Source organism: Schistocerca nitens, chromosome 4 (assembly GCF_023898315.1).
Source record: "Schistocerca nitens isolate TAMUIC-IGC-003100 chromosome 4, iqSchNite1.1, whole genome shotgun sequence".
NCBI lineage: Eukaryota > Metazoa > Arthropoda > Insecta > Orthoptera > Acrididae > Schistocerca > Schistocerca nitens.
In genome coordinates this window covers 936,479,840-936,495,028 of record NC_064617.1, presented here as the reverse complement: position 1 = coordinate 936,495,028, position 15,189 = coordinate 936,479,840, and the positions used below count along the sequence as shown (strand labels likewise).

General features: G+C 45.3%; 1 protein-coding gene across 2 annotated transcripts in view; it reads right to left on the bottom strand.

The window, feature by feature from the left end:
• The window catches only part of LOC126253575 (serine/threonine-protein kinase meng-po), a 354,496-nt gene that overhangs the window by 114,632 nt on the left and 224,675 nt on the right, over positions 1-15,189 (bottom strand). For both annotated transcript variants that reach the window (XM_049954998.1, XM_049954999.1), the window contains exon 4: positions 14,468-14,797. In XM_049954998.1, coding sequence (XP_049810955.1) covers positions 14,468-14,797 — 330 coding nt within the window. The remainder of the gene's footprint in view (positions 1-14,467; positions 14,798-15,189) is intronic.

Sequence of the window (15,189 nt, the reverse complement as noted above, 5' to 3'; positions counted from 1 at the left end):
CATTTAGCTCTTTCATTCATTTTTCTCCAACTTCATGAAATTATTTTTAACATTTAGCTTTTTCATCTAACCAGCCTCTGGAACAAAGCTCAGGTATTACCACTTGTCATTTCCTGCTCACGGTAATAGCGCAGTCCACCAAAGAGCTGCTTCTTGCTATTTCTTTTCAAAATTTATCTCCATTTTATTCAAGGAAAATCATTCTGATTTCAGCATAGTAACTCTCAACCAGAATCCCTTTAGATGGGTTACGGAAAGGGCATATAATCTGCAGCCGGATAAAACCCCCTTGCTCTGAATGCTGCACGCTGGCTCTGGTGGCCACAAAAGCTGGCGGACAAGTTGACGGACGAGGTCAGGAATGACATATGTATATTGTTATCGTAAAAGGTCTTTAGACAATGACCTGCGACATGCAAACCGCTTCACCACAGTGTTTACGAGTCACGAAAGGCAGACTCTGTGATCTTTTGGTGACAAGCAGGTAGCCTTAGAGAGTCATCCAGTAGAGCCAGACGGCTGTATTTATGCCTTCATGTTCCAGCAATTATTTCGACTATAACTGTATAGGCATACTCTAAACCAATGTAGAGTCCATAACGTAGGGTAATTTACAGTCTTACTTCTGTTTCATATACTAATCGCGAATTGAGGATGGGGGCAAAGAAGATCCCAACGCCCTCGAATGCGCCATTTGTCTTATGATACCACTAGACAAAATATTAGTCACCATCTTCAAACAACACTGGTCGCTTTGGAGCCCGTGTTGTTGTGGTCCAGAGACTGGTTTGATGTAGCTCTCCATGGTATTCTACCCTGTGCCTCTTCATCTCCGAGTAACTACTGCAGCCTCCATCCTTCTGAAACTGCTTACTGTATTCATGTGATGGTCTCCCTCTACGATTTTTATACCCCATATTTCTCTCCAGTACTACATTAGTGATCCCTTGAGGCCTCAGAATCTATCCTGTCGACCTATCCCTTTTTCTAGTCAGGTTCTGCCAGAAATTTTTCATCCCAATTCTGTTTAGTATCTCCTCATACTTACGTGATTTAAATTTCAGCATTCTTTTGTGGCACCACATTTCAAAAACTTCTATTCTCGTCTTGTCTAAACTGCTTATCGTCCATGTTTCACTTTCATTAATGGCTTCACCCGATACAAATACTTTCAGAAAAGATTTGCTGACACGTAAATCTATAATCGATGTTAACAAAATTATCTTCTCCAGAAATGATTTTCTTGGCATTGCCAGTCTACATTTTATATCCTCTCTACTTCGGCTATCATCAGTTATTTTTCTGCCTAAATAGCAAAAACTTATCTACTAGTTTAAGTGTCTCGTTTGCTAAAATAATTCCCTCAGCATCATTTCACTATCCTTGTTTTTGATTTTGTTGATGTTCATCTTATATCCTCCTTTGAAGACATTGTCCATTTCGTTCACGTGTTCTTCCAAGTCCGTTGGCGTCTCTGACAGAATTACAGTGTAATAAGCGGACCTCAAGTTTTTATTTATTCTCCCTGGACTTTAATCCCTAATCCAAATTTTTCTTTCATTTCCTTTACTGCTTGCTCACTTTATAGATTGAATGACAACGGGTATGCGCTACAACCCCGTCTCACTCCCTTCTCAACCACTGCTTCCCTTTCATACCCCTCGACTCATATGACTGCTCTATGATTTCTGTACAAGTCGTAAAAAGCCTTCCGCTCCCCTCCTACCTTCGGAATTTCAAAGATGGTGCAAAACTGGCACCGGGGGCTGATGTGAACCTTCACTGCTGGCGCAAGTCATGGTAGTAAAGTGGTGAGTATGTCCCAGTCGGTTGTATAGAATCGGTGCAGTGAAATTAATCGACGTGGAGACCTGACCCTGCTCTCAGTCAATCAGGCTACCTTGTGTAGTGTCGGCAGACTTGCCAACACTACGCACACTAATTGAAAGAGGCGGCCAAGATGCACGCGCTAACTCACGAAGGATGGAGTGAGGTCTGAAACAGGAGACTTAATGAATGTGATAAAGAAAATACGTATCTTTGGAATATACTTAACTTTTAATACATCCTTGTATACATCGTTCTTGATGAGACATCTGGAGATTGTGGCGATACAAGTGACTCTTTATATACAAGCTATTTAAGGCTAATGGCGCCTTGCTAAGTCGTAGCCATTAACTTAGCTGAAGGCTATTCTAACTGTCTCTCGGCAAATGAGAGAGATGGCTTCGTCCGTATAGTCGCTAGCAACGTCGTCGTACAACTGGGGCGAGTTCTCGTACGTCTCTCGAGACCTGCCGTGTGGTGGCGCTCGGTCTGCGATCACACAGTGGCGACACGCGGGTCCGACATGTACTAATGGACCGCGGCCGATTTAAGCTACCACCTAGCAAGTGTGGTGTCTGGCAGTGACACTACACCTTGAACATGGTCCAGAATGTTTATTTCATTATCGGCGACCAAGTGCTGCCTCTCCTATATCTTAATGAGTATCCAGGGTATACTTCAGTCTCACACGTTGACAACAGCCTTGTTCAGATGGCTGCCCGCGTACGTTCCTGGTTTGATGAACACTCCGATCCCTATCAGATCTCGAGTGGTACGCTAAATCACCCGATCTTAATTCCAAAGAAAACGTCTGTGACACTGGGTGGAACAATCATTATTACTGTGTTTTGTCAACTCTATCGGATCTAATAATCGGTGGGTGGCTTCAGCAGCATATGGTATACCCGAGGAAACACGTGAACCCTCTTCCTCGCCTAACTGAGACTATTACGAAGCTAGAGGCTTTGCTATGCGTTACTAGCACGATGCCTTCTGGGAGGGGGGGGGGGGGGGAAGTGAATAATTTTTGTCTAGAGAATTTATTTTTACCACTGTAACGCAGTTTTCGTGTTTGAAATGTACTGTATAACACCTTGTGCTCAAATTTTTTTCGTATATTTACAAAAGAGGAGGAGGAGAAGAAGATTAGTATTTAACGACCCTTCGACAACGAGGTCATTAGATACGGAGGCCAAGCTCGGATTAAGAAAGTATGGCGATGGAAATAGGCCTTGGCCTTCAAATAAATCATCCCGGCATTTGCCTGAAGCTATTTAGGGAAATCACGGAAAACCTAAAGCAGGATGGCCGGAGGCGTGTTTCATTCGCCGTCCTCCCAAATGCGAGAAAGTTTACTAACCACTGCGCCACCTCACACGGTCTGCTTACAAAAGAAAGCCATACTTTGCTAAATACGATGTTTTCGATGAAGATCGATAGCGAGAATCGACTGTGGTGTGTGCGGTAAACAGTGACTGTGTAGCGTGGAGTCTTGTGTGGTTCGATGGATTATCTTTCTGCATTGATGACGTACGAATTTAAGTTCCCAAACCTTAGTCGTGAAACTTTCGCCACTAGATGATTGTAGTTTGCCTGATATGGACGAGAAGCCCGTCGCCTTCCAGCACGATCCTTATTATTTTTGGGTCAAGGCGGGAACGCCTCAGTAGTGTAGTCACAGGAGAACAGTCGGCAGTGTAACAAGTGGGAAGTAACGAACTGGCACTCATAGCTGCATATTTTGTAAATGATTGCTCTTTGAAAACGGATAAATGTGCAGAATTTGTATTTTGATAACCTAATGTTGTCCTAATCAAGATCCTTTCATTCCCAATACATGATTTCAGCATTAAACTATGAACAGCTTCTATATTAAAGTTTTAAATGTTTATTAAAGGATTTGAGTTGACCCTGAACCGTAAATTTTATCTAATTAATATCTATAAGCTTAGAACTTTTACATTAGAGATCAGGAACGCCGCGGCGTGTAAGGTCAATGTTGCGGGTTGCATACTTCACAAATGAAGGCGCCGCTGTTACATCAGTGATAACGGCTTCCTTCATTCCCGCTGTAGTTGAGTATGTCGACTCTGAGAACTGTGGCGCTGCAGTCGCTTCATACTCGTCCACGCATTCTGTCTTGCTGAAGCGAGCAGGAGTCTAATCCTAGTCGAGACGTACTCTTAGTACTGATAGTATACGAGTTGGTCCTGTAAAATAGCACCGACAACGCGAAATGACTGACTGTCTGAATCCGATGGCCTAACGAAGCTGTGTTTATGTGACTGTGAAAGTTTAAGACGAAAATTAATTTATACAATATATACAATTGCTAATGTAATCCGTTAGAGGAGGAGTGATGTCTGGAATAAGTTTCATGCTATAGTCCATGCTTCAGACGTAAAAGAAACAAACTTTGTCAAATGCAAGCGCCGGCCGCGGTGGCTGTGCGGTTCTAGGCGCTCCAGTCCGGAGCCGCGCTGCTGCTACGGTCGCAGGTTCGGATCCTGCTTCGGGTATGGGTGTGTGTGATGTCCTTAGGTTAGTTAGGTTTAAGTAGTTCTAAGTTCTAGGGGACTGATGACCACAGCAGTTGAGTCCCATGGTGCTCAGAGCCATTTGAACCATTTCAAATGCAAGCAAAATGTTTCTATTCTTGTTTACTCCAGTTGCACCATGAGATAACACATGTGCTGCATCAAACGAAAACTGGCACAGAATAAAGTCACCGCTATCCTGCGACCATAGAGAGCGCTATTTCTGTAACCATGTGGTCAGGACAACTTGCGTTTATGGGTTAATTCTGAGTTTGTAAGTAGGCTGTTTAGGTTTTTATGCTGGTAACGCCACGTAGCGCTCTATATGAAAATCACTGACTGTGCTGTGTGAAGGCTGTGGTTGGTTTGCATTGTTGGAGTATATGCTATTGTAGTGTTGGGCAGTTGGCTGTTAACAGCGCGTAGCGTTGCGCAGTTGGAGGTGAGCCGCCAGCAGTGGTGGATGTGGGTAGAAAGATGGCAGAGTTTTGAGAGCGGATGATCTGGACGTGTGTCCATCAGAGACAGTAAATTTGTAAGACTGGATGTCATGAACTGATATATACATTATGACTTTTGAACACTATTAAGGTAAATACATTGTTTGTTCTTTATCAAAATCTTTCATTTGCTAACTATGCCTATCAGTAGTTAGTGACTTCAGAAGTTAGAATCTTTTATTTAGCTGGCAGTAGTGGCGCTCGCTGTATTGCAGTAGTTCGTGTAACGAAGATTTTTGTGAGGTAAGTGATTTGTGAAACGTATAGGTTAATGTTACTCAGGGCCATTCTTTTGTAGGGATTTTTGAAAGTCAGATTGCGTTGCGCTAAAAATTTTGTGTGTCAGTTTAGTGTTGATCAGAATAGGTAAAGAGCGAAATGTCTGAGTACGTTCTAATTCAATAATTTCTAAGGGGACGTAGTATAGCTTAGCCTAGCATACGTTTCTGTAAATTTTTCGACTACTGTTATAAATACGTCTTAATAATTAATCACAATTTAGAGACTGGACTTCATTGGCATGTCATGTTTTCTGTTTCTGTTGTTACAGACTCGGTAACGTCCCAAAACCGCGTGTTTGTCAACACAATTGTTAGACTTTCTCTGAATATATATTAAATATTAAAATAAATTTACACACACACAGACACACACATGACAGAACACCATTCACTGATAACTGATCACTCATTATACTGACACACTGATCAGCCAGAACATTGCGATTACGGATCTACCACCGATATAACCCCATCCAGGCGATACTAACGACACCTGGCGAGGAGTATCTGCTAGCCAGGCACAAGCATGGTGCATGTAGTGTCAGTAAGTGTCGTGTCCGTGTGTAGAATGAGGAAGGAACGCTATCTATCTGAGTTTGACAGAGGCCAGACTGTGATGGTCCGGAGTCTCGGCACGAGAATTTCGAAAAGTGCACGACTTGTCGGGTCTTTGAAGAGTGCTGTGTTGACTACCTTCAACATGTGGCGAAACCAAGGCGAAACCACGTCCAGACGTCATGAGGGTGGGCGGCCATCCCTAATTACAGAAGTTGGAAGTCGTAGGCAGGATAGGCTCGTAAAACAGGACAGGCGGCGACTGTGGCGAAATTAATATCAGACTTTAATGCCAGGCAGAGTACAAGTGTGTCTGAACACACAGTGCTGCGAACACTCCTAAGTATGGGCCTCCGCAGCCGACGACCCATGCATGTGCCAATGTTAACACCACGACATCGACAACTACGACTGAAATGGCCACGTGACAAATCGCACTGACTTTGGAGCAGTGATAAGAGGGTTGCGTGGTCTGATGAACCCTGACACCTTCCTCGTCATCCCGATGAGACGGCGCGAATCCGTCGGTTTCCAGGAGAACAGCTCCTTAACAACTGTACTGCGGTACGGAAACAATCTGGCAGTGGCTCCATTACGTCCTGGGCAACATTCACGTGGGCGTCCATTGGTCTTGTGGAGTTCGTGCAAGGCACCATGATCGCCAAGTAGTTGCAGGCCACGTACGCTCCTCCATGACGACCGTGTTTCCCGACGGTAGTGGCATTTTTCACCAAGATAATGCGCAATGTCACAAGGCCAAGAGTGTGATGGAGTGCTTCGAGGGACGCAGAGGCGAGTTTCAATCGATGTGTTGGCCGCCCAGCTCGCCAGATCTAAACTCGGTCGAACACATCTAGGATGGCAATCAGTAACAAAAAATATAATGTGCAATAGTGTAATGTCAATCAACAGCTCCGCCATTACACCAGTGATGCAAATGAAGCAGCAAGACCATGAAATTGTAAGTGATCAACTGTCATGTAAAAGCCTTTCAAACTATTTTCATAACACATAAGTGATGCATATCTATCTGCATCCTATACAGGCAGTGATATACATAGTCAACCACAAGGAAGAAAACCAGCAGAAGACATCACTGATTTCGATTTCTAGCCATACGCTGCCCCCCTGCTTCCCCCCATATGCCACACCAGCAGCTACAGTAAAAAAACAATGGACAAAGAGTTCTAGATTAATCTAGTTTAAGACTTTTCACTTTTAACTAACATTTCTCTATATGTATGTACAAACGCCTGAAGATGAACAGAACATGTTCTAAACGGGTTGCATTATGTTAGATTAAGCATAAAATGAAAAGTGACTGGTAGCAGAAACTTGAAATAAATAATCATCTAGGACGTGGCATGGCGTAAGAGCTCATCGACTCCGCCCCCTCCCCGCCCACCACCTCCTCGGAATTAACGGGAATTACTTGCGCTGGCCGCAGTGGCTGAGCGGTTCTACGCGCTTTAGTCCGGAACCACGCGGCTGCTACGGTCGCAGGTTCGAATCCTGCAGCGGGCATGGATGTGTGTGATGTCCTTAGGTTAGCTAGGTTTAAATAGTTCTAAATCTAGGGGACTGATGACCTCAGATGTTAAGTCCCATAGTGCTCAGAGCCATGTGAACCATGTGAATTACTTGACTTGCGTGTGCAGATGCTGCGCCAACTCCCTCCAGCGACCTATCAAGGCCTCATTGCTTCTATGCCACGACGTGTCGCCGATGTTATCCGTGGCAAAGGTGGACATCTCTGTTATTAGGTAGGTGGGCACAGTGTTCTGGCTGATTGGGATATAGTAATAATCATGTCTAATGGTTGCTTATGTCATTTATTCAGGTTGGGTATTTTATGACATTTATGACGGCTCTGAAGCCATTATCGTGATTGCATGAAATAAATCAATAGTAATTTAGAGTCTAATGGCGGAAATGCCTTTCAAAAAGGTTGCATAGAAGCGGGAATGCCACGAGCTGGCTGTTATACTTGCAAACCCGTCTGCTCACTCTCGCTTCTAAGCGAGTCGAGTCCACTTGTACCCGTCAACAGACTCCGGTGGCGAGAGGACTGCGGCGGAGTCTTGCGAATCGACTCTAGGAGCACATCAAGATGGCGAGTTCGGAGATGAACGAATGAAGAGAGCTCACTTCTGATGTTTACTTTACATGCTTCACGCAATTTTCCTGACTGACGCAGATACGGTATTTCCTTAGGAGCAAATACACTCCTGGAAATTGAAATAAGAACACCGTGAATTCATTGTCCCAGGAAGGGGAAACTTTATTGACACATTCCTGGGGTCAGATACATCACATGATCACACTGACAGAACCACAGGCACATAGACACAGGCAACAGAGCATGCACAATGTCGGCACTAGTACAGTGTATATCCACCTTTCGCAGCAATGCAGGCTGCTATTCTCCCATGGAGACGATCGTAGAGATGCTGGATGTAGTCCTGTGGAACGGCTTGCCATGCCATTTCCACCTGGCGCCTCAGTTGGACCAGCGTTCGTGCTGGACGTGCAGACCGCGTGAGACGACGCTTCATCCAGTCCCAAACATGCTCAATGGGGGACAGATCCGGAGATCTTGCTGGCCAGGGTAGTTGACTTACACCTTCTAGAGCACGTTGGGTGGCACGGGATACATGCGGACGTGCATTGTCCTGTTGGAACAGCAAGTTCCCTTGCCGGTCTAGGAATGGTAGAACGATGGGTTCGATGACAGGTGGGATGTACCGTGCACTATTCAGTGTCCCCTCGACGATCACCAGTGGTGTACGGCCAGTGTAGGAGATCGCTCCCCACACCATGATGCCGGGTGTTGGCCCTGTGTGCCTCGGTCGTATGCAGTCCTGATTGTGGCGCTCACCTGCACGGCGCCAAACACGCATACGACCATCATTGGCACCAAGGCAGAAGCGACTCTCATCGCTGAAGACGACACGTCTCCATTCGTCCCTCCATTCACGCCTGTCGCGACACCACTGGAGGCGGGCTGCACGATGTTGGGGCGTGAGCGGAAGACGGCCTAACGGTGTGCGGGACCGTAGCCCAGCTTCATGGAGACGGTTGCGAATGGTCCTCGCCGATACCCCAGGAGCAACAGTGTCCCTAATTTGCTGGGAAGTGGCGGTGCGGTCCCCTACGGCACTGCGTAGGATCCTACGGTCTTGGCGTGCATCCGTGCGTCGCTGCGGTCCGGTCCCAGGTCGACGGGCACGTGCACCTTCCGCCGACCACTGGCGACAACATCGATGTACCGTGGAGACCTCACGCCCCACGTGTTGAGCAATTCGGCGGTACGTCCACCCGGCCTCCCGCATGCCCACTATACGCCCTCGCTCAAAGTCCGTCAACTGCACATACGGTTCACGTCCACGCTGTCGCGGCATGCTACCAGTGTTAAAGACTGCGATGGAGCTCCGTATGCCACGGCAAACTGGCTGACACTGACGGCGGCGGTGCACAAATGCTGCGCAGCTAGCGCCATTCGACGGCCAACACCGCGGTTCCTGGTGTGTCCGCTGTGCCGTGCGTGTGATCATTGCTTGTACAGCCCTCTCGCAGTGTCCGGAGCAAGTATGGTGGGTCTGACACACCGGTGTCAATGTGTTCTTTTTTCCATTTCCAGGAGTGTATAATAAACTTGTTTAAAGTAACAGTTTAAAGTTTCACACAGCCCGTCCGGACAGCAGTGCGTGTTAAAGGACCACTTCTGAGACGACCCCAGATCGAATCTGCTCGGCGCATTGACGACGAGGATCGATGTGCCAGGAGCCTGGATGTAGTTTTTAAGTGTTTTCTCGCATCTCAATAGGTGAATACCGGGCTGATACTGAAATCATGCCTCAGTTTTTTTTAAAAAAAATTGGCTTTCCGGACATGCTCATAAAGCCATTTCAACAGTAGAATGTCATTTATGACGGCTGGATCGTGTGGACAACACAACACCTAGTCCCCAAACGAACAAAATCTCCGACTTGGGCGGCAATCGAACCTGGGACCCTCCGCTTAGCAATCCTCCGTCCTGACTCCGCAGCTATCGAGGCGAATATCTTAAGTTACCCGATTCACAAACATTTAGAAAACTTTGGCTCTCTTTCACATGAATAGCACTACGTGCAGACAGTTGAGGTCCACATACTCTGTCTCGGTAGGGTAAAGGGTTGGCGTCAGGAAGGGCATAGGGCCACCCTTTAAACTAAACGTGCCAGTTCCACTAATAATATTCTCACTCCTGCGCCGAATCGGCGCAAAGGCACAAGAAAAAGAAGAAGAGTTTAAAGTATCATTCAGCGTTCCAGGGGTATTTACTCAAACATGGAATTGCGAAGTTAAGGACCAGACTGCTTTGTTGTCACTCAGATAAAAGAGTGATGACCATATATTCCATGTTTCCCTAGGGAACATTTGTATGCCCAACATAAGGATCGTCTTCATGTAATTATACTACATTACATGGTCGAAGTTTGAATATTACTCACTTCCTCCAGCTTAGGCAAATGGAGCAAATCGGTTGGTTCTTTTTGCGTTACATACGGTCTGTGGCGCGCATTTAGAGGCGTTCGTGGGTGGTTTCTGAGAAAACCCGAAGGATATGGCTTTTGAGTACAAAAACCGATACGTGGATTCCAAGACGGCTATGCATACAAATGGCAACATTGTTTAGAATATATTCCCAAGATCCCGGTCTCGAAAAAAAATGAACATATTCTTGATATTTTTATCTGTTTCCGAGGTACAGAATTACTTATGTGCGTGAAACATGCGCATAAAATCCGATGTGTGGCGAAAACGTAATTTATAAAATGACGCAGCACGGAGAAATATGCTGTAAAGTGCCTCCGTTATCATCACAAGCGTTCTGGTAATCCCTTCTTGTTGTTGTTGTACAGAAGCACAGTCAGAATTTTTATGCAAATAAAATCCGGTCTAAGATGTAAAATTCATAGTTTTGCGTTATTTCGATTTCAGGTAAGGAATCCATCAATATTTCTCTGACCCATGAAGTTTTTTTCATTCAAGTGACATGTCCCGCTGTAGTAGAGAAAACAAGGGAAAAAGCGGAAATATGCTCCTATCGGAGCACACAAAAGGCGAATACACTCCTGTTTATTTAAAGACTGACAGAAAAGTGTGGCATCAGTTACCTCGTTCTAGCTTCCTCAGCACCTTTAAAAATTTCCTAAAAAATTTAGTATACGAAGATGTTCCCGCTTTTTTATTCTGAAAAAAAGCAGACAGTTCGAGATAGAAGAGTAAAAAACCAAGTAGACACAGACAGTGGTTGCGACAGAGAAATAGCGACGGAGACAATCGCAGTGTGAGAGAAAGAGAGGGAAACAGCGGCAGTGGAACATAGTTGAGACTGACAAGAAAATGGTAAAGGAGACAGTCCCAGTGTGAGAACAAAAAGAAAAGGAGGAAGTGTAAATGGGTGAGAGATAATGATAATGAGAGACAGTGTACGATAGTGACAACGAGGGAGAGACAGCGACAGTGACAAGACACGGCAGAAGTAGGATGGTGTGAATCAGATAGTAGCAGTAAGAGAGAGCAAGGAGCAGACTGTGACAGTGAGAAAGGGCAGTAGTAGTAGGACAGAACGAAGGAAACTGTGGCTGTGAGACAGGGGACAGTGACAGACACAAGGAAATAATGACAGTGAGTTGGGCTAAATGAGTGAGTAAGAATGGGGAAGGAGGAGTGGATGGGTATCAGCCACTTAAAGCAATGGACTAGTGGGTGTGAGCGAGTTACTGATAAATGAGCTTGTGGAAGTGAGAGGTGAGTTCCATTTTAAAAAGAACGCATATATGTTCACATGCCAAAAAATTTGGGAAAATTTTTAAAGGTGCTGAGGAAGGTAGAATGAAGCAGCTGGTACCCTACTTTTCAGTCAGTCTTTTCATGAACAGGAGTATATTCGCGTTTATGTGCTCCGATAGGAGCATTTTTCCGCTGGCATATAATAGCTCTGTATTTTTACATTTTGTAAAAACCATCCTACGCTAGTTATTAAATAGACGCTGCGGACAATGCCGAAGTCACTAGACATACAGAATTAATTCGTTGATGCTCATACAGTCCATCCGCGCAGGACTTAGATTCGGTGAAATCAGTCATCTGTGCAGTTATCAACAGATATTTCCAAGATAAATTTTCACTCTGCAGTGAAGTGTGAGCTGATTAGAAACTTATTGGCAGATGAAAATGAGTGCCGGACCGGGACTCGAACCTTGAATCTTTGCCTATCACGGGTAAGTTTCCTAACGACTGAGTTCTCCAGATACGACCCACGACCAACGACCCGACCTCAAAGCTTTACTCGTCCTACCGATAGTATCTCTCTGCTACGTTCCAAACTTTACAAGCGTTCTCTTGCATATTTTGCGGGGCTAATAATCTCAGAAGAAAGAAAATTTGTGAGAAAAGGCTTAGACAAAGCATAAGGGATTTTTCCGAAATGTATTTTCAGTTTGAAGACGAGTGTGTGCTGATTTGATACTTCCTGACAGATTAGAATTGTGTGCTAGACTGTGACAGTGACTCCCGTTGCCTCACACAATTTCAATCTGACAGGAAGTTTCGACAGCCAATTGCTTGATTTAGATCTTTCATAGCATTTGTGGGTTACTGACCTATTTCTAAATACTTTACAGCTTTATATTCAATCTGATTACAATACGGTCAGTGACAATAATTTAATACACGTAAAATTAAAGTTAAATTGACACGAATTATTTAAAAATTGTTTGAACTAAACTAAACTAACTAAACTCCGCAATATTCTCTTTTGTCTGTGAGGTACTGGATGGGCTAAACAAAAGGTTTCGAACGCTTGGCATATTTTTTGATTTAACTAAGGCATTTGATTGTGTTGATCACAAAATATTGCTCTAGAAGTTGGACCAATACGGAATGCGGGGAGTAGCTCACAATTGGTTCACCTCTTACTTTAGCAACAGGCAGCAAAAGGTCATTATTCACAATGTTGATAACAGCTGTGATGCGAGGTCTGAGTGGGGGACTGTCAAGTGGGGGCTGCCCCAGGGATCAGTGTTGGGGCCAATTCCTGTTCCTTATTTGTATAAATGATATGCCCTCTAGTATTACAGGTAACTCTAAAATATTTCTGTTTGATGATGACACTAGCTTGGTAGTAAAGGATGTTGTGTGCAACATTGGCCCGGTTTCAAATAGTGCAGTACATGACCTAAGTTCATGACCTGTAGGAAATAAACTAACGATAAAAGACTCAGTTTTTACAGTTTCTAACACACAATTCAACAAACCCTGACGTTTTAATTTCACAGAAAGAGCATATGATTAGTGAAACTGAACAGTTCAAATTTCTAGGTGTTCAGATAGATAGTAAGCTGTCGTGGAAAGCCCATGTTCAGGATCTTTTTCAAAGACTTAATACTGCCATTTTTACTATTCGAACGGTTTCAGAAGTGAGGGGTCTTTCGACACGAAAATTAGTCTACTTTGCTTATTTTCATTCGCTTATGTCGTATGGTATTATATTTTGGGGTAACTCTTCCCATTCTAAAAGGATATTTTTGGCTGAGAAACGGGCGGTTCGGGCAATTAGTGGTGTAAGTTCACGAACCTCTTGTCGACCCCTGTTCACGAGTCTGGGTATTTTGACATTGGCCTCTCAATAGATATATTCCTTACTGTCATTTTTTGCTAACTATATTACCTCATACCCAAGAATAAGCACCTTTCAGTCGGTTAATGCTCGGCAGAAATCAAACCTGCATTTAGATCGGACTTCCTTAACTCTTGTGCAGAAAGGTGTGCAGTATACTGCTGCATCCATTTTCAATAAGCTACCACTCGAATTCAAAAATCTTTAGCAGTAATCCACGCGCTTTCAAATCGAAACTGAAGTCCTTCCAGCCGGCCGAAGTGGCCGTGCGGTTCTAGGCGCTGCAGTCTGGAACCGCGAGACCGCTACGGTCGCAGGTTCGAATCCTGCCTCGGTCATGGATGTGTGTGATGTCCTTAGGTTAGTTAGGTTTAACTAGTTCTAAGTTCTAGGGGACTAATGACCTTAGAAGTTGACTCCTATAGTACTCAGAGCCATTTGAACCATTTTGAAGTCCTTCCTCATGGATCACTCCTATTCTGCCGAGGAGTTCCTTGAAAAATTAAGCTGCTTCTTACTGAATTGTTGGTTGCGTTTACTTAAGCTTATGGACTGCCTTTTTTAGGGTTCATGAACATTTATTTTTATTTGTTATTACTTTTATGTTGTAATTTCATGTACTGACACGTTCCATGACCTTGGAGATTAGCTCCTCAATTTGGTCCTACGGAACTTGACGTGTAAATAAATAAATAAAAATAACAGGCCCTGAAGGCCCAACGGTACCGACCGACCGCCGTACCATCCTCACTCAGCCCACAGGCGTCACTGGATGTCGATATGGAGCGGCATGTGGTCAGCACACCGCTCTCCTCGCGGTGTGTCAAGAAGCTCCTCAGTTTGCCTCACAAGGGCTGAGCACCCCGCTTGCCAACAGCGCTCGGCAGACCGCATGGTCACACATCCAAGCCCGACAGCGCTTTACTTCGGCGATCTGACGGGAACCGGTGTTACCATTGCGGCAAGACCGTTGGTAAAAATTGTTTAAAGCATCTAGTAACCACCGACTGGACACTGGACGCGGGCGAAGAATGGGGAAATGAACTCGAGATCAGCTGTATTGCGCTTGTGACCCGCTAAGCAGTAGGTGGGGCTACAGACCTGCTTGGCGACGCGCTTGGTGTGCAGTTCGCCGATGCCCGCCTCGGACACGTTGGAGGTGAGGTCGCCGAGCGGCGCGTACTCCTGCGAGAAGACGTAGAAGCCGGCCGTCTCGAAGGCGACGTCGTACGTGGTGATGATATTGCGGTGCGCCGACAGGTGCAGCCCGTAGTGGAACTCGCGGAAGAAGTCGCGCAGCGCGGTGTACGGCTTGGGCAGCGCCTTCAGCACCATCTCGGTGTCGGTGGCGCGGTGCTCCACCAGCAGGATCTTGCCGAACCAGCCCTCGCCCACGATCTGCAGGATGTCGAACTCCTCCGCCAGGCTCACCTGCAACAGCGCAGCGCCGCAGGGCGCCTGCCTAAGTGCTACTTTCTAGCAGCGATTTATAGTACGTCGCCGGAGCTACGAAAGGCAACTAAAAATCAGAAAATAACCGCAGATTATTCCTGTTTCAAGAAGTTAGTCTTGTTTTTGTGTTGTGACTATCTTGCTAATTCAAAGAGAGTGCTTCTTAGACCCTAATCCAGAGGTGTACACATTCCGCATTTAACCAGCCCGTACATTCCTGTTAGCCAGGCAGGCAAGCTGCCGCACGCTATCAGCAGATCGGGCAGGCTGCTTCACTGATACGTAGCAGTTTAACTGTACGCTTTCATTTTAAAGTTATCATAGTGTTCGGAACTTGATGGAAAGTCTTTTTTTACACGAGTATCACAAGG